Source organism: Falco biarmicus, chromosome 16 (genome assembly GCF_023638135.1).
Source record: "Falco biarmicus isolate bFalBia1 chromosome 16, bFalBia1.pri, whole genome shotgun sequence".
In the NCBI taxonomy this organism is placed as follows: Eukaryota; Metazoa; Chordata; class Aves; order Falconiformes; family Falconidae; genus Falco; species Falco biarmicus.
This window is the reverse complement of record NC_079303.1, coordinates 6,830,797-6,847,937: the sequence shown is the minus strand read 5'-3', so window position 1 is coordinate 6,847,937 and position 17,141 is coordinate 6,830,797. Positions and strand designations below refer to the sequence as shown.

Here is a 17,141-nt window from a genome sequence, read left to right as displayed (position 1 = left end):
GTCCAAGCCTCGCAGCCTCCAAGCACAGTGGGAGCAGCAGATCACGCTCTGAACACCCGGGGACATCTCAGATCACCACCAAGCTGGGCCCCTCAGGGCCACCCAGCACTCTTGCCCATGGCTTTGGTGTGTGGGGTCTCAGCCTGTCCTGCCTGCCAGAGCCCCGGCTCCTGCTCCTCCAATGCTCCGTGCCTCTCACAATCCTCATCATCTGACCTGTTTTCCTTCCTCTGATCCAAGCGGATTTCTGCAGCCAGTTAGAGCAAACCACAGCCTCCACAGCACCTCACATCAGACGTTTCCATTTTTTCCTTAGGAAAGGATGCCAGGCAGAGACAGGATCCCCCCCCAGCGGGGAAGGCTTCTCTCTACTTTGTGTATCCACAGCAGAAGCCCAGACTTCTTCCTTTTTAATCTTGGTTTGATTTATAATGTCTCCAGTTCTGATCAGTAAAACCAATTAGCACTGGTGAGAGCAGAGCATGGCCAGCAGCAGCGCCAGCCTCAGGCAGCCACCCCGAGCACGGTCCCTCCTAGCCCCGCCACCCTGCGCCCAGGCTGGGAGGCAGATGTCCCAAAGTGACCCACCAGCTCCCAGGGGCCCCAAGACCTCGGCCTGGGAGAAGAGTCACCCCAAAATGCACATAGAAAGCCAGGGGAAATACCCCAGCTTTAAGAAGCTCATGGTAAGAATAGGTTTCTGTACTATTTCATCTAAAGGAACTGACTTTCTCCCTTTATAGAGTCAAAATTGTATATGTCAAATTCCAATTAATTAGACTTGGTTGCTCAAAAGAAAATGGAAAAGCTCAACGTGATTAACCCAAACCCCAAGTAATAAGATATTAAGAAAATACAAGCATCTCATTTTTCAGATCAGAGGTGTTTTAATAATAATGGCAAAAATCAATATGAAAGTAAATTAAATCTGCTGTTTATATTCATCAGGTAATTTGATAGAGAGTCTGCCAATCGAGGTCTCCATTGCTATGATAAGTAAATACAAACATATTACTTCTCAGATCACAAAGTTTTAATGGAAATGATCTAGAGCAAATGCAATCAAAACTATCTTTCACACCAGCCAATTTCCAAATAGGCCAGATTATTCAATAAGGAAGCCCACAAAAAATCAAGTTCTTTATTGATATAATGGTACAGAAATACAAACTCGCTGCTTTCCAGATCACAGCATTTCAATACAGGGGAAGAATTAAGACTCCAGTAAAGCTGATTTCATTTAAATTCCACTAGAAGTGAACACAGTAATTCCTCCTCCCACCGACTGCTTGTCCGACTGCCCAGCAGCAGCAGGCTCCAGCAGTGCTCTCCTCCCCTGTCACTCTTTGAGGAGCCAGTTATCTCACCCAGGGAGGAAGGAGTTCTTAGCATCCGTAACAAGGCAAGTTCGGCGAGGAAAGGAACCACACTAGAAAGATCTTAGTGATGAATACCCCTGCTACCATGTAAGAAATCATTTCCCTTGCACTGGATGGCTGTCAACATACCTGGAACCCTTCTGTGCTCTCTAACTGGCTTTTTTTACAGGAAGAAAACTCAGGATTTACGGCAAGGGCTTGGGATAGATGCAGAGGCAGGTGGGCATGCCAGAAGACTTTAGATCCTCAGTGCGATCAACACATCTGCAGATGCTAATAGAGACATACAAACGATTTTATTAAAGATGGAAAAAAGCAAACTCCTGACGTTTTATTCCTGGGGAGGATTTGTTACACCTCGTTTTCAGTGGGTCACTGAATTAACATTTAAACTTATTTATCCCCTTCCTCTGAGGGCATGACAGTTCCTCCAGACTGTCTCAGCAGCAACCACTCAGGTCCAGAGATCTTGCTCCCTTTTCAGAAGACTTTGCTGACAGCAAGGAATTTCAGTGCAGATTCGCAGCCTGACAGTATGAGGGTACAGGAGGCAGGATCTCCAGGGAGCCCGGGGACAGGCAGGGATGAGTCCTACTCGGGGTCCCTGCATCCTCTGGGACATGGGTCTTTCCAAACTGAAAAATAAATACCCAAAGGCTCCATAAATTCCAGTTAGCATCATTATCACACATTTATTATTGTCCTTCTGTATTTCTACTGCTAGGTGACATTATATGAGGAGACTCGTGAAGCCTTTTGGAGCAGAACGTAGCATGAAGCTCCCTCGGGCAATGTGAAAGGGCTAAGGCAGATCTGGCAGCAGCAGCGGGGGGAAAAGCCTAGTGACCCAAGGGGGTAAAAACCTGCTGCCCTCTGCCACTGCAGCAGGGAGAGGTGAGGGTAAAAGCCTGCAGGAAATCTGCAGCAACACCAGGTCATCTGGTCTGCAGAACACTGACTACAACAGCCCGCAGAGAGGTCACATACACACCCCGAGCTGCAGCACTCGAAAGGCGGCTCTGCACTCGAGCAGGAAGACACAGAATAAAGATGTGTGGTTGCAATCAAATTATCCCTTCAAAGAAATAACAATAAATTCTGAACTTCCCAATTACAGGGGACAGGCAAACCTTGGAAACCATTAAGAGCTGCTTCTTCTGTTGATGAATTATCCAGAGTGCACAGAGCTATTTGCTGAGCTTCACTGTATTACACTAATTATAAATTAATATATTGCTCATTACACAGTAAAGCTGTGCAGTCAACTAATGCACTGCTGCAAAGAGCCTATTTTAAAACATCCTTTGGTACTTTTATGATCTAGATGTTTAATTTACTTCTGTTCTGGCTTAAATGCCACCAACATGTCATTCTTTCACAAAGAAATATCCCAGGCTTCATCCTACCTCCTTTGGGGCTCAGAACACAGATGGATGACGGAACTTAGAAAGGCTTTTTCAGTGCTAAGCAGTTGCATGAGAAATTAAGCAAAATAGCATAATTTAAGCCTAATTCCTTTGCTACTAGTTTTTAAAATCAGTCATTATCAGGACAGCAGGCTGGCAGGGGATTATCTGTCCCAGCGGCAGTGCTGCCCGTGCACAGCTGCTTCCTCGTCGTGCAAATGCGGCTGGTGCCCTGGTGAGCTCAGCTCCTCTTGCCCTGCTCAGAGACAGGCAGAACCAGGAAGAGGGCTGCTCTTCTCAAAGAAAAAAAGGGGGTCTTTGAAAGGAATTAAAACCTCCTCTCCTTTGAAAATAAAGTTTTTCATTCAGAAAAGGGCTTTGGAAAATTGTTCCTCTGGTCTCTCCCTAGAAATTAAAAGCAGTCATTTTCATTACCCTTTTCACATAGCTTTGTCCAGAAACAGAGATGATGTCATAACCTTACATCTCCTCTGTGCTGCACAGGGAAACACTTAGCAATTAAGAAGGCAGGCAAGGACCCAGGAGTTTATCTTCTCCCTGGAGCTGCAGGGCACTCAGCTGGAGCAGGGGGGCACTCAGCTGAAGAGGGGAAGGAAACACCAGTGCCCAGATCCAGCAGAAACCCTAAAACAATGCTGAGCTGCACAGAAATCTCGGGTTTAGATCAGCCTGAGCAATCCTGACAGCTCTGGAGGCTGAGGGAAAATGTCTCCCCAGCTTTGCACCCACTTGAGTGTTGCTGCTAGAGATAACTCACTGCAGCCTGGAGGTGAAGAAGCATCTCCAGAGCTGAGTTTGGAGGCAGAAAGCTAGTGGTTTTGGTAGGAATCATGCAGGACAGTAGGTCTCCCAAATAAAGCATTGAAGGCTCACCCAAAGCCATGCCCACATAGGGTGAGTGCCTGGCCCTGTGCTCAGGCAGGGAGGGATGCTCTGGGTGAGACCAGGGGCAGGGGAAGTACAGACATCCTGGGCAGGAACCCCTGAAGCCGGGAAGGGCAAAAGGCAGAGCTGTTGGCTTCCACAGTGGCCATTTACTAGCATTTGTCTCTGCAGGCTCCTAGTCTGACTCAGTCTGTGACCGTCTGTGTCCCCAGACACAGGCAGGGGTCTTGTTCCAGGCAGCCTTGTGATGGGGAACACCAGCCTGGCAGACGAGGAAGAAAATTCACATTGAACTGGCAGGCAGGATGAATAGGAGGAAACTGAGCCCTCTTTCTTGGAAAAGTTGTTAGCATTGCATTGTTTCAGAGGACATTCTCGCAGCATGTTTTTATGTCAGACCATTGTTTGTGTGCAGCACTCAGCATAACGGAGACAACAAACGCAAAACAAGACCAGCCTTACCCAGAAGTCATTTTGGAAACTGCCGTTTCTTTCTTTCCAAGGAAAGCATCCTGGTGACTCAGCAGTATGGGGCACGTTGGCAGCCCTACAGAAGCGAGAAACATTCCCTGGAAAATCCGGTGATTTTCAATCTTAATAACACAAAGGATATTACACTCACAATACTGTGACCACCCTGTGTGACAGCAGCAGGACAGAGATGCTGCAAGGGAGAAAGCACCTGGAGCAAAGAGAGGGCTTTCCTCTTTGGAAACCCAGGGCTGCCGGAGAGGGCCCAGAAGGGTGCTGGCCTCCAGGCTGGCACAGCTGCTCTCGGTCAGCCCCTGCCCACCACAGCTCCCCTCCTTTGGGGCTGGGGCTGCCAGAGCACCCACACAGCCAGAAGGCACCAGGGGCCACAGGGAAAGAGATGGGGAGCCGGTGCTAGAAATAAGTGAAACTGGGTAACCTGTGGTGTGCCAGGGCTGCACACCCAGCCCAACCCGGGGGTCCCCAGCCCCCCACAGTACCAAACCCTAAAGTAGCTTAGGGTGTACCGAGCCAGGAGGTGCTGCAGAGACGGGGCTCCCAGCCGTGCCAGCCCACCCAGGAGAGGGGCAGGAGGGCAGCTCAGCAGCCTTGCTGCAGGTGCCGGCAGTCGCAGCCCACTCGCTGCAGCTCTCCCTGCCCGGTGTCCCGGGGGGGCTCGGTCCGGTGTCCCCGGGGGGAGGGTGGGTCCTCGGCCTGGTGTCTCTGGGGTGGCGGTGGGACGACTTTGGTCTGGTCTCTGCAGGGGGTCGAGGTCTAGTGTCCCCAGCCCAGTGTCCCGGCGGGGGAAGCTCGGTCTGGTGTCCCCAGCCCTGTTCCCGCAGCGAAGGGGGTTCGGGCTGGTGTCCCCAAGGTGGGGGTGGGCTCGGTCCGGTGTTCCTGGCCCAGCGTCCCCGGGGCTCCGTGCAGCCGGCCGGTTCCCAGGGCCGTAGCGCAGCCTGTGTCGCCACCCAGCGCCTCCACCGCTCCCTGCACCCCCTCCCCCCCCACCGGGGGGCCCGCGCTGAGCGCCCCCGGACAGACAAGGGGTAATGGAGGGTGGCGGGGCTGGGAGCGGCTATAGCATTCCCCCCCCCCCCCCGGCACAGACACACATCGCTGCTGCCGGGATGGTCTCAGCTGGGCAGCTCGCAGCAGAGCTCGGGGATCGCTAATTAGCGGCAAGACACTGCACTGACCCGCTAACGTGCGGTGGGGCGAAGAAGCACCCACATAGGCGCTGATGCACCCACGTGCGCTGAGCTGTGCTGCAAACATCCACTGCAGGTCAGGGGTCCCGGCGCACTCCCTCTCAGTTCTGTAGCACCCGTGATGGGGAGCAGGGACATATTTATCAAGGAACACTTTAACTGGAGCCAAGCAACAGCTGGGACCACCAGGTGAGCAGTGGGTGCAAAGCAAGGTGGGAAATGAGGCAGCAGTTTCAAATAGGGGCACGTGAACAGCAAGGGGAGCAGGAGAAAGGATATGAGCTTGGGTTACATGAGGACTGTTAAAGAACAGCAGGCTACTGAATAGCTAGTAACCCAAGGGCTTGGAAGGTGGGAATAGAGGTAGTATGAGCAGCTTCTGTAGGGTGGTCTTAATAGCCTGGTGTGGTTAGAAGAGCTGGGGGTGAAGGTGGCTAAAGCATGGAGGGCTTTATATAGCTAGCAGCGAGAGCTCTGCATCTGCTCAGACCTCTGTAAAAGCCCTGCGTGGGAAGGAGTAAATGGCTCTTCTGCAGAGCTGAGAGCACTGGGACACACGAGCCCTGGAAATAGCCTCAGTTTTACTTTACAGTAGACAAACACTGTTTTTTTCAGCAGGTTTTCTGTTGTCATAGGAACCCAGTGGCAGGGAGGCAGAGGTTGGGCCATGTGAGAGATGCTGTATGAGTGCCAGATCTTCCTCCTGCCCAGCAGGTGGGAATGTGCTGTTCTGGGTCAGCTAAACCTGCGTCCTGCTCGGCGCTGGGGTCCCGAGCCTGGCTGGGAGCGGGGGGAGCCCCGAGTCCTAGTCCTCTCGCGTTAGCTCCTCGCTTCTCCGCAGGCTGCCCGTTTATTAATAGCCTGGCATGGCTGCGAGGGGGTTGGGTTTCCTTGATGAGCGCAGGGAGAGTGACAAAGCACCTGTCGCGGGAAGGGGATGTTGTACCGCACTCGGTGGCTCTGCTGGACCCCCGGGAAGATCCAGCCAGGAAACCCACCTGGCTGGAAAGCCCAGGCACGGAACGGGGCAGGGCGCGCCCGCCAGCTGTAGACCCCCCTCCCCGCCTCCGCCAGCCGGGACGAGCCTTCCCCCGAGCGGCTTCTGGCCGCTGCCCCGCCGCCGGGGGCTCTGCCAGCGCCGGGGCCGCCGCTCGCCGCCCGCGGAGCCACCGCGGGCCGATGCGCGTCCGCGCTGCGGCGCGGCCCCCCCCGCCCGGGGCGGAAGGCGGGGCGGGGCGGGGTCCCGGCACGGCTCGGCACGGCTCGGCATGCTGCTGCGGGTGCGCACCGCCGTGGCGCAGCTGGTGGCGGGGCTGGGCGCGGGCGCGCACCCCCCCCGCGGAGCCCCGGGGCGGTGGGGAGGGGGCGTCGCCGGCGGGACCCCCGTTCTGCCGGCCGGCGTTCCTGCAGCTGACGCCCGAGGAGCTGCGCCGGGCCGACGACCACGCGGGCCGGGCGGTGCAGAGCCCCCGCGACGGCCGCCGCCGCCTGCCCTGGAGCACGGGCTACGCCGAGTGAGCGGGGCCGGGGGGCGCCGGGCGGGGGTCTGCGGCCCGGGGAGGGCGGGGCGGGCAGCGCAGGGCGCCGGAGCGGGATCCTCGGGAGCTAAAGTGGGTCGCAGCCCGCCGGCGGTGAGCTCGTTGGCTTCCGCAGGAGCTGGGGAGCTTGTGCCGGTAACGGTGGCGGCGTGGGCTCAGGCTCGTCCCCGTCCCGAGGGTTTGAGCTGTGATGGCTTTTTTGTGCTCATCTGCGCGGTACCGGTGACGCTGATGGGGAACTGCCACCGAGGGCTGAAGGAACTGCTGCAGGACCCCGGGGGGAGGAGGGGGTTGAAGCTGTCTTTGGGATGGGACCTGACTTCAACTTCCCCTTGGAGGGCCTGATCCTCTTCTTCTTTTACTTGCTGCCAGTTTCACCCTTAACTGAAGGCCGATGGAGAAGGTCAGGCTCTGAAGGCCACCTTTGCTGCACAGTGCTGTCAGTTCACACCCCCATCCCTTGCTCAGGCCGGCCTTCCTGATATCTTAGGGAGCTTTCTGAGATACTAGTTTGCCCCAGGAGATACTGGGATAGGAGTACCTGGGGCAAAACCCACCCTCTGCTCGGTGCCGAGGCTTCCCTTCCATCTCCCAAGACTTGTTTGTGCAAACCACTTCAAAAATCTGTGCCCACAGAGCTCATCCTGTTGTGGATGCTTACAGCTTCCTCCCGTGAGCAGGTTTTGCAATCTAGACCTGAAATCTGCTGTGCCAGCATAGGTTGTGAAAACTTAGTGTGAATCTTTTTGCAAAAGTTCTGCTGGTTTAATGTTCATTGCCTTCTCCCCTCCTTCTCTGAGGCACCTGCTCCCTCTGAGAGGTGCTGGGTGTGATGGGACGTGGATGAGGCTGTAATCCTGTCCATGAGTCCCAGCTGGGGCGGTGTGCATTGAGGCTGGTCCAGGTTTTCAGGCAATTGCTCTGCATGGGGCAGTGGTGAGGACCTTCAGCAAAACCAGCTTTTTCTGGTCACCTCCCTTGGTGGGTGGCTGGATGGCCGCTCTACCCTGGACCCATCTGTGCTGGTGGGAGCGAGCACTGCTGCTGGTGCCAGATCAACCCATGCAACTGGTCTGGGACATCTGCTCGCCTGGCTGCTGCTGCCCCAGGCGGGACAGGAGCATCCACAGAGAGCATCCCCCAGGATGTGGGGGAACAAATGGGGGCCGGTGGGATGAGGTGCTGCGAGGTGGCTTCTGCTGGAGTGTGGTGTGAAAAAGGAGCCTTCATACCTTGTTTCCTTCTGGCAGGGTGATAAATGCAGGGAAGAGCCAGCACAACGAGGACCAGGCATGCTGCGAGGTGGTGTTTGTGGAGAGGAGACCCAGCCTGAGGGGCCGGCTGCCATCCCGGGAAGGCAGCGGAGAGCTGGACGGGGTGAGAGCTGGGGCAGCATGCACAGGCGGGGACATGACAGAGAGGATGCCCAGTGGCAGGACACGAGATGGGGCCCATGGCGATGTGTGCACACTGCTGCTTCCCTGGGGATTCCCTTGGTTCCCAGGTCAGCTGCCCCTGCTCCCTGCCAGCTCCTGCTATCATCCCTGCTGGACTACACCAGGGTTGGCTGGCCCAGGGAGACTGCTGGCCCACGTGCCCCGATGGGCTGCGGAGGTGGCTGCCATGCTGGCCCCATCGTGCCTCCTCTTTGGAGGAGCCGGCTGCTGGAGACATGTTGCTGGCAGCACGAGGTGTCTGACGCAGGGCTGGGCTCCAGCCAGGGACCAGCCGTGTCCAGACAGCTTTGACCAGCTGCCCACATCGCTCCTGCCTGCGCTGGGCTGGGACCTGCGAGCCAGACGCAAAGCCCCATGTCACTGTCCTCAGCTGGTGACCCCAGCTGCTCTCAATTCCCCATCCCATCTGCTTCCTCACAGGCTCACTTAACCTTCCTTTCTCTCCCTGCAGGGCAGGAAGGGTTTTTATTTCCACTACTGGGCCTTGTTTGACGGCCATGCGGGCAGTGGTGCTGCTGTCATGGCATCCAAGAGGCTCCATCTGCACATCTGTGAGCAGCTCCGGGATCTCGTGGACATCCTGCAGGACCCTTCCCCGCCTCCCGTCTGCCTCCTGCATGATGCGAGGGCTGGCCCTGCGGAGCCAAGCCGGGTGCCCCTCACAGAGGATGACAGGGAGGTCCCCCACGATGCTTTGCCGCGGTTTCATCTGGAGAAAGCGGTCTCCCATGACAGCCTGGTGATCGGTGCCATCGAGAACGCCTTTAAGGAAATGGTGAGTGAGCCCCTGCCTGCAGGGATGCCCAGGGCATCCCCTGGGAGCATCTCTGCTGCCTGTGTGTACCCTGGCTTGTCCCCTTCAGCAAAAGGCAGCTCTGCAGCAAGTAGGGGGCTGCAGTGAGCGGTCATAGCAGGGCGGGCTCAGAGAGGGCACTGCGATGCTCTCCTGTATTTTAGGGGTTCAGGACGCAGAGGCTTGGGGCTCCAGGTCTGTGTGGGTGCAAAGGGCTTCGTTGCACTTTGTTCCAGCAGGGCCAGCTGATCCCCTCCTGTCTTGCTCTTTCCTGCCCACTCCACTGCCCTGGTAAAGCCACTTCCCCAGCTGTCCCGCAGGACCCCTGCCTGCCCCCCAAGCCCTGCAGCCACCCCTGGGCTGTGTGGGGAAAGGTGCCCGGGCCCTGGCTGGCCGCGGCTCCTCACCTGGAGCGGGTTCTTGGCTTGGTCAGCAGCTGAGGTGCTGTCAGAGCAGCCAGGCACTATTTTGGGCTGGTTGCGGCTTTGCTTGCTGGCGTGGGGCCATGTGCCCGCCCTTGCCTGGAGCTGCTCTCTGTCTCCCCAGGACGACCAGATCAAGCGGGAGCGGGCGTCCCAGCACGTGTCTGGGGGCTGCTGTGCCCTGGCTGCCATCTACCTCATGGGCAAGTTCTACGTGGCCAATGCCGGTGACAGCAGGTACGGCCCCACAGGGCAGCCCCCTCCTTTCACCCCATAACTGGGGAGCATTCCGGCAGAGTAGGGTAGTGCTGGAGGCATGGCTGGAGCACCCGGCTCCATCCCTGAAGCTGGGCTGTCCTGGGGAGGGCAGAGGCAGCAGGACTGGGCAGAGCCTGCCTGCCTGCATGCCCTGGGGACAGCATGCCCTGCCATGATCTCCACATTTGCCCAGTGCACAGATGGGGCTGCAAAATCACTTCCCAAAATTTGGGACTTGCTCTCTTCTTTCCTGACAGTGTCCTGTCTGCTTCCCAGATGGCTCTGGATCACACCCTAGACCCTGCTGCTGGCGGTGGCCTAGGCTGCAAGTTGGGGAGTGAAAACTGCCCTCAGCAAAGCTTTCAAAAATGTGCAAGAAGTCATTTTAGGGCACGCTTTATAGCAGCGAACTGTTTCAGGAGAAGGACATGCAAATCTATGTGCAGACAAATTCCATGGGGGCTTGGAGCCTGAGGACTTTGACTGATACATGCATATCCTTGGGTACATTACTGTAATTGTGCCTGGGTGTCTTCGTTCCCCCCAAGCAATGGCAGGGAGGCAAGTCCGCCTTATGCTGAGGGTGAAGCTGGTTTGAATTGCCCTGTATTTACTGCAGGGTTAGCTTGCCCTCAGCAGTGTCAGGCCAGCAAATACTGGCTCTGGTAAATTGTCTGAGGCTGGAGGACATGCATCCAGCTCAGGGACAAAGGAAGAGTAGATCCTTTGTGCCTCTGCTTTTGGGTGCAGGACCTCTCCATGGCAGCAGCAGCCAGGCGCCAGCTGTGCGGGACAGCAGCATGCACAGGATGCTGAGGCTGTAACTGTGCCCCTGGGTGAGGATCTGTGGTCCCTCCTTGGGCATTAGATGCTGCCAGAGCTGGGTTCAACCAGGCCCTGTGTTGTGTGTCCCCCCACCCTGAGAGGGGACCTGCAGCCCTAGGCAGGACAGCAGGCGGGACAGCTGAGCCACCAGTGCTGGAGATCTGTGACTCCCCCCATGACATCCAGAAACATCTCATAATCAGACTTCCTTTTTTTCCTCTTTTTTTTTTTTTTAACACATCAAACAGTCAGACTGGCCCCAGCAGTGAGCTGCAGTGCTGGTGCGGGCTGGGTGCTTGCACCCATGTCCTGCTGCTGCTGGTTTCTGCCTCTCCTGTGTGCGGTTCCCTCTAAGGGAGGGTTCAGCACCTTTGTGCTGCTCCTGTTCTAACCATACCCTGTCCTTTGGTTTGCTCTGCTTCATCCCCCTCTGCCGCATCCTTCTCTTCCATTTTCTCTTCCTCTGTGCCCTTATCCTGCACAGGAGAGAGGCATGCCCTGCCTGCCAGGGGCTGTGGGGCTGGCGGGGGGCAAGCTGCAGCGGAGCCAGCAAGCAGCCCCCCAGCCCAAGGCTGGGAAGGAGGGAAGGGGTTGCACCCCCTAGGCAGGGAATCAGCCCAAGAGAGCTGGGCTTAGCTCCCCCACCATGTCTCTTCTCCTCCTCTCTAATCTCATCCTTCCATGTTTCATTGCAGGGCCATTATCATCCGTAACGGGGAAATCATTCCAATGTCCAGGGAGTTTACTCCAGAGACAGAGAGGCAGAGGCTGCAGCTTTTAGTAAGAAAGACCTTTCTTCTCATTCCTGCTGAACCACCTCCTGGCCCCTTCCCAGCCCTCCATGCTGCCCGCTGGGCTGCCATGGTGGGGTGCTGGGGGTCAAGGGCAGCCCCACAGCTGGGTCCTGCTGCTGGCACTTGTCCATCCCAGCCAGCTCGCTGGGAGAGGCACTGGGACGTGGGGAGCTGCCCTGGCTTACTGGCGTGGGGGCATCTCGTGGCTGGTGCAGCCCTGGTTTGCTACGGGGCCAGCACGAGGGGCTGTGCCTGTGAGCCTGACCCGGTCAGGACCTGGGGATCCTGGGCGCTCGGCACGGGGCTGGTTCGGTACAGTTGCATGGAACCAGTTCGGTCCATCTTTTGCTGCTCCTGCCCGGGGAACGGGGAGCATCACCTGCCTGGGCTGCGCACTCACCTGCTGCTGCTGCAGGAGCACCGGGCTGGCTTGTGCAGTGGCCAGGAGGAGCGCGACTCTGCTCCTCCACCCACCGTGCTCCCTTGCACGGTCGAAGGAGCCGCAGTGCTTGCGCCGAGTCCTACTTTCTTCCCTGGCTGCTCCCTGGGGAGGCAGGGAGCTGATGCATGCCAGCAGGTTTCTAGCTTTCTTCCTGAAAGCTCCTTCTCCTGCCCGGCCTGGACAAACCTCCCTGTGCCACGCAGGGAGACTTTTTAAGGTTATAAAGACCTCTCTGACGGCAGTGCAGAGAAGGAGGCATTTGTGTTGGAGGAGGTCTTGCTGGATGCGATCTCCTGGCTTGCAGTGTACTTGGAAAAACACTGAGCCATTTTTTCTTGAATCTATTTTTGAATGACCGAGAGGAGGAAACTGCTGTGAGTGGGATCCTCTCCAGCCGGCTGTGATGGGCAGGACGCGGGCAGGGGGCCAGGCGCATGCTTGCTCCACTGCACGGTGCCCAGGCTGTGGTCAGGGCCTGTCCTGAAGCGGGCCGGGGCTCTCCATGCCTCTGCACCAAACCCTCCCATGTTCCTGAGGGCTCTCCTCCTTTCTTTCAGCTCTTTCTTCCTCCATCTGCACTTTCTAGTGTGTCCCTGTTCCCGGTCCCTTGCACGGTGTGCTCCAGGAGGCCCTGGGGCTGCTGGTGCTGCCCTGGGAAGGGGCTCTGTGCTGCTGCTTGTCCCTCATCACGGCTGCAGCTGGGACACGGTTTCTGGAAAGACTCTTCAGCTCTTTTCCTCGGGCGAGTGCCATGCCCTGTGCTGAGCCTGGGGTCCCAGGAGGTTTGCGGCTCTGACTCCTCCTGGGAAAATTCCAGCTTTTCCTGGAATTTGCTAGGTTTTGATCTCTTTTGGAGATCCTTATTTCCCAAAACTCCTCATGCAAAAGCTTAACCTTCTTGCTGGGTGGTGGCATGGCTGTCCCCAGCTCTGGGCATAGCACAGACAGGTGGTTTGAAGCTGCTTCACCACTGCCTGTTGGGGTTGCAGCAGAGCGGCTGGTGTTATTGCCACCACGAAATGCTGTCGCCGAGGTCCTGGCAGGCTGGTGGGTCCCATGCCACAGTGGCCAGTGAGGTGCTGCTGCATGGATCCTGCTCTCCTGGCCCTGCAGCTGAGCCGCTGCTTCTTCCCGCAGGCGTTCCTGAGGCCCGAGCTGCTGGGGAAGGAGTTCACCCACCTCGAGTTCCCCCGCAGGATCCAGCCCAAGGAGCTGGGGAAGAAGATGCTGTACAGAGACCAAAACATGAATGGCTGGTAACCCCCCCAACCCGCCTGGCAGGCTCCGTGCCAAGGGGCAGCACTGGGGTCCCACTGCACATGGGTGCCTGGCTCCAGCATCCCTTCCCATGGGGCAGGGCGGGGCTGTGGCACACTGGGTACCGGGTCTTAAAAAAAAGGGATTTTGTCCCCGGGGATGCTGTGTCCTGAGTGGGCAGGGGAGGTGCTGGAAGCCTTCACCTGCTGACGTTTTGTCTCTGACTTATTTTAAACCAGGGCTTACAAAAAGATAGAAGAGGATGACCTGAAGTTTCCACTTATCTATGGGGAAGGCAAAAAGGTGAAGTGCTTTGGCAGGAGGTGTGTGTGGGTCGCTTCCTGCCTGCCCTCACTGAATCAGGAGTTTCCAGCCCGTTTTTGCTAGTGCTGTTGCTGCTCCAGTGCCACCAATTCTCAGGTGGGAATGGAGGTGGAGATGAAGCAGCTTAAAGTTTTCTTTTGATTTCGCCATTCTCCAGGCTCGGGTGATGGCCACAATTGGGGTCACACGGGGTCTGGGAGACCATGACCTCAAGGTGTTCAGCTCCAACGTCCACATCAAGCCTTTCCTGTCCTGCTTCCCGGAGGTGAGTGTGGCTGCCAGTCACTCCATGCCCAGGGGCTCCTGCAACGGCTGGAGCCGGTCAGGGTGACCAGATCTGTGGTGCACCCAGCGCAGCAGGAGCCTGCTCTGCCTCTCTGCCCCTCACCCTCACGTCTTGCCCCATTGCTTGCCAGGTCAGAGTTTACGACCTCACACAGTATGAGCACTGCCCTGACGATGTTCTGGTCTTGGGCACTGATGGGCTCTGGGATGTCACCAACGACAAGGAGGTGGCTGGCGTGGTGATGGAGGTGCTGACAAACTATGAGCCCAATGACCCGTGCAGGTGAGTTTCGAGCAGGCAGGGGGATGAGCGTGTCCTTCACTAACACCTCCCCTTGGCCTCGCTCCTTGGAGCAGTGTCGTGGCTGTGCATCCTTCTGGCCTTTGGGCTGGTGCTGTTGCTCTGCAGTGTGCAATGCTTCCCTGGATGTGTGTATCTGAGCTCAGATCTCTCCTCTCCAGGGGGCCCTTTCCTGCACCTCTAGCTCCTCCACCTTCTCCTTCCTTGTAAGGGACTGCAGGATGCTGCAACAGGGAGTCTCGTGGGGTCTGGGCTTTCTGCTGAGCTGTGCTGTGCTGTGCCCCCCAGGTATACCGTGGTGGCCCAGGAGCTGGTGGTGCGGTCCAGAGGAGTGCTGAAGGAGAGGGGCTGGCGGCTGGCCAATGACAAGCTGGGCTCTGGCGATGACATCTCTGTCTTCGTGATCCCTCTGGGTGGCCCAGGCAACTACACATGATGCCCGATGACCCCAGGGCAGCGGGGCTTGCCTTGCCTGGATGAAGATGAGCAGGACACTTGACGCTGCCTCGGGGCCACCTCTCCCCCAAGCACTTGTTTCCTGAGCCGACTGTGAGAAGAGTAAGAAACCTGGAGCCTCTGTCTGTGCCCCTGCCCAGAGCATCCCTTTCCACCTGCTTGCATCCCAGCCCCGGGTGGAGATGGAAAGGCCTTGGACAGAGAACGGGGACTGGGGTCGAGGGATCTTTTTTCATGCTGCCACTTTCTTGATTGCTGTGAAAAGCCAAAAGGCTCCCTGGCTTCTTGGTGCATCCTTTGCATCTCACCCTGGGCCTGGGGGTGCTGGTTCCAGCAGTGTGCAAGAGCTGTCAGGCTGGTGGGGCACTCATACCTGGGGATGTGCGTACTTGCTGCTGCTGCAATCATCTCCCCCTGCCCTGTGGCACTTGCACCGGTGACACCAAAGCTGCTGCTGGGGCTAGGTGCTGGGGCTAGGATGGGCAGTGGTCTGGGGTGAAGCCCTGCCGGCAGCTGGGCAATGCTCAGTGTGGCATAAATCGAGCTGAGGGTGGTGTGGTGGTGGGTGAGCACCACGACTGACATCCCAGCTTTGTGCTTGCCCTCTCCAGCCCCTCACGCCTACATCCCAGCCACGCACCTTGTTTCAGTCTCCAGTTTGGGAGGATGGGGCAGTGCTGGTTTGCTGCGGTGCACCGAGAGCCCCTGGGAAGGAATGAGCATTGTTGCACTTGCACTGGCTGTGCCACGGGTTCTGCCCCCACCCTTCTTCATGCCTTGGATCACTGCTGTGTTTCTGGAGCCAATTATTTATTACTGTCTGGAGAGCTGAGCTGGAAATTGTCTAAGTCCTTTCTTGGTGTGGAGAGTCTGTATGAATATATGTCTGTATTTTTGAGCAGTTCTAAGTTGGCCACTGCTGAGCAGCAGTTGCACGCAGGGCAGCCCTATTCAGCCAAGCTTAACAGCTTAAACGTGCTGCATGGATCTGCTTAGCTGAGGGCTGGAAACCCACAATAAAAGCAGCTTGGTTGTGACTGGGGGGGGGTGTGTGGGGGTGGTGCGGGGGAGACAACTCCCTCCTTTTTCTCAATAATCTCAAAGCTGGTGCTGAGCAGAGCTGTTGTAGCAGCAGTTGATCTCTGTGCAGGATCTTATTTTATATCGCACATACCACTGACCTGAAGGATGCATTTCCTGGAGCTCTGCAGTGTGTTGCATCCTCCCAAAACATGAGGGACGATCCCACCCTGGCACTGTGGTGAGGGGGAGAGCTGCGCCATGGTCCCTTGTTTTGGAAAAGCTCCCTGGCACCAGCAGTTTGTGTCCTGCTGTCCTGGGTGCAGCCAGCTCTTGTCAAGTGTCACCTTTGGTGAATGTTGTTTGTCTCTTGTAATCAGTGAGATGTAAATAAACTGGGTGCACTTAATGGGAAGTGAAAGCTATCCAGTGAGATTTTAACCTATTGACATCTGTGCTGAAGGGAGCAGGGAGCAATACTGGAGCTGGGAGCATGTCCTCACATAGCACTGTGTGTTTAAATAAAGGTTTTGCCACTCGGAGTCCCACTTCAAAGTCTTTCTTGCAGTGCTCCTGCAAAGAAGACTTACCTAAAAGCCAATTAGCTCTGATTAATTTATGTAGGCAGGCTCGGTAGCGAATAGGCCCAGGCAGGGTCATGTGAGCTGCTGTCCCTCTGCCCTTGGCCCTGGCCAGACCCCATGGACTATCCCTGCCTGGGGTGGGCTGGGGGGGGGGTCGCAGCTCCCCACAGCAGGCTGGGGGACAGTGGCAATGGCCAGCCTGGTGGGGAAGGGTCACAGGGGGGGTCATTAACCCAAACCACGACCTGGCTGCTGAGCGCTGCATTGGGTTTGGATGGGGACTGAAAACCAGCAGGCGTCAGCCTGGCCCCCCCTCCCCCCCGGCTGCTCTCTGGTGTAGGCAGTGCCAGGGCACAGGCAGGGATGGGAGGGGAGGAAAGGCTAATGGTTTTCCTGCCCATGGGGTCCCTCCTTCAGGAACGGGTGGGCTGTGGATGGGGACACAGCTCTGCAGGTTATGGCTCCCATGGATGGGACTGTTAGGGAGGTAGGACCCCTCTCCTGGTGTTCAGGCATCCCAGCAGCAGCTTCCCCTGCCTCTAGGCATCCCTGCTGTCCCAGGTCCCCCTGACTGTTACCCTTGTGCTCCTGATGCTCACACGTGTTTTCCCCACACCTCCAGCCCCCCCTACTTGTTTGCACAGCCCTCTTCCCCTGGCACAATGTTCTTTGTGCTGGTGGCTGAGGACTGGCTCTGCTTTTCCAGGTCACTGCTTGGGAGCTGCTGGGTAAGGCGAGGAGGCAGAGGCTGCGTTTAAAGCTTCCTCTGTAGTTCCCTTTTTTCACTAAGGAAACATTTCCTTTGGAACCAGCTCCTGGCCTGGGGCTTGATAAATTAAGAAAAATTGTCTCCGAGCCCTTAAAATAGCAGCAGTTTATGAGCCTGGGTCTGGGCCAGGACCCTGGGGCTGCCTTTCCCTGGCTGCGTGACAGGGACTCAGCCCTGCAGCGGGGGCGTCGCAGGGGGAGCAGCCACCCGTCCTCCCGTGGTGGGCAAGGAGAGCCGGAGCCCCTG

At 57.1% G+C, this 17,141-nt stretch overlaps 1 protein-coding gene across 1 annotated transcript; it reads left to right on the top strand.

Moving 5' to 3' along the window:
- The first annotated feature begins 6,623 nt into the window (after positions 1-6,623).
- On the top strand, positions 6,624-16,084 carry PPM1J (protein phosphatase, Mg2+/Mn2+ dependent 1J). The gene is given in 11 exon segments (XM_056361831.1): positions 6,624-6,694; positions 6,696-6,884; positions 8,159-8,285; positions 8,817-9,140; positions 9,705-9,817; positions 11,359-11,443; positions 13,037-13,155; positions 13,396-13,459; positions 13,638-13,745; positions 13,897-14,048; positions 14,355-16,084. Coding segments are annotated over 11 exon segments (1,485 nt in total). The 5' UTR covers positions 6,624-6,638; the 3' UTR covers positions 14,503-16,084.
- The last annotated feature ends 1,057 nt before the right edge of the window (positions 16,085-17,141 follow it).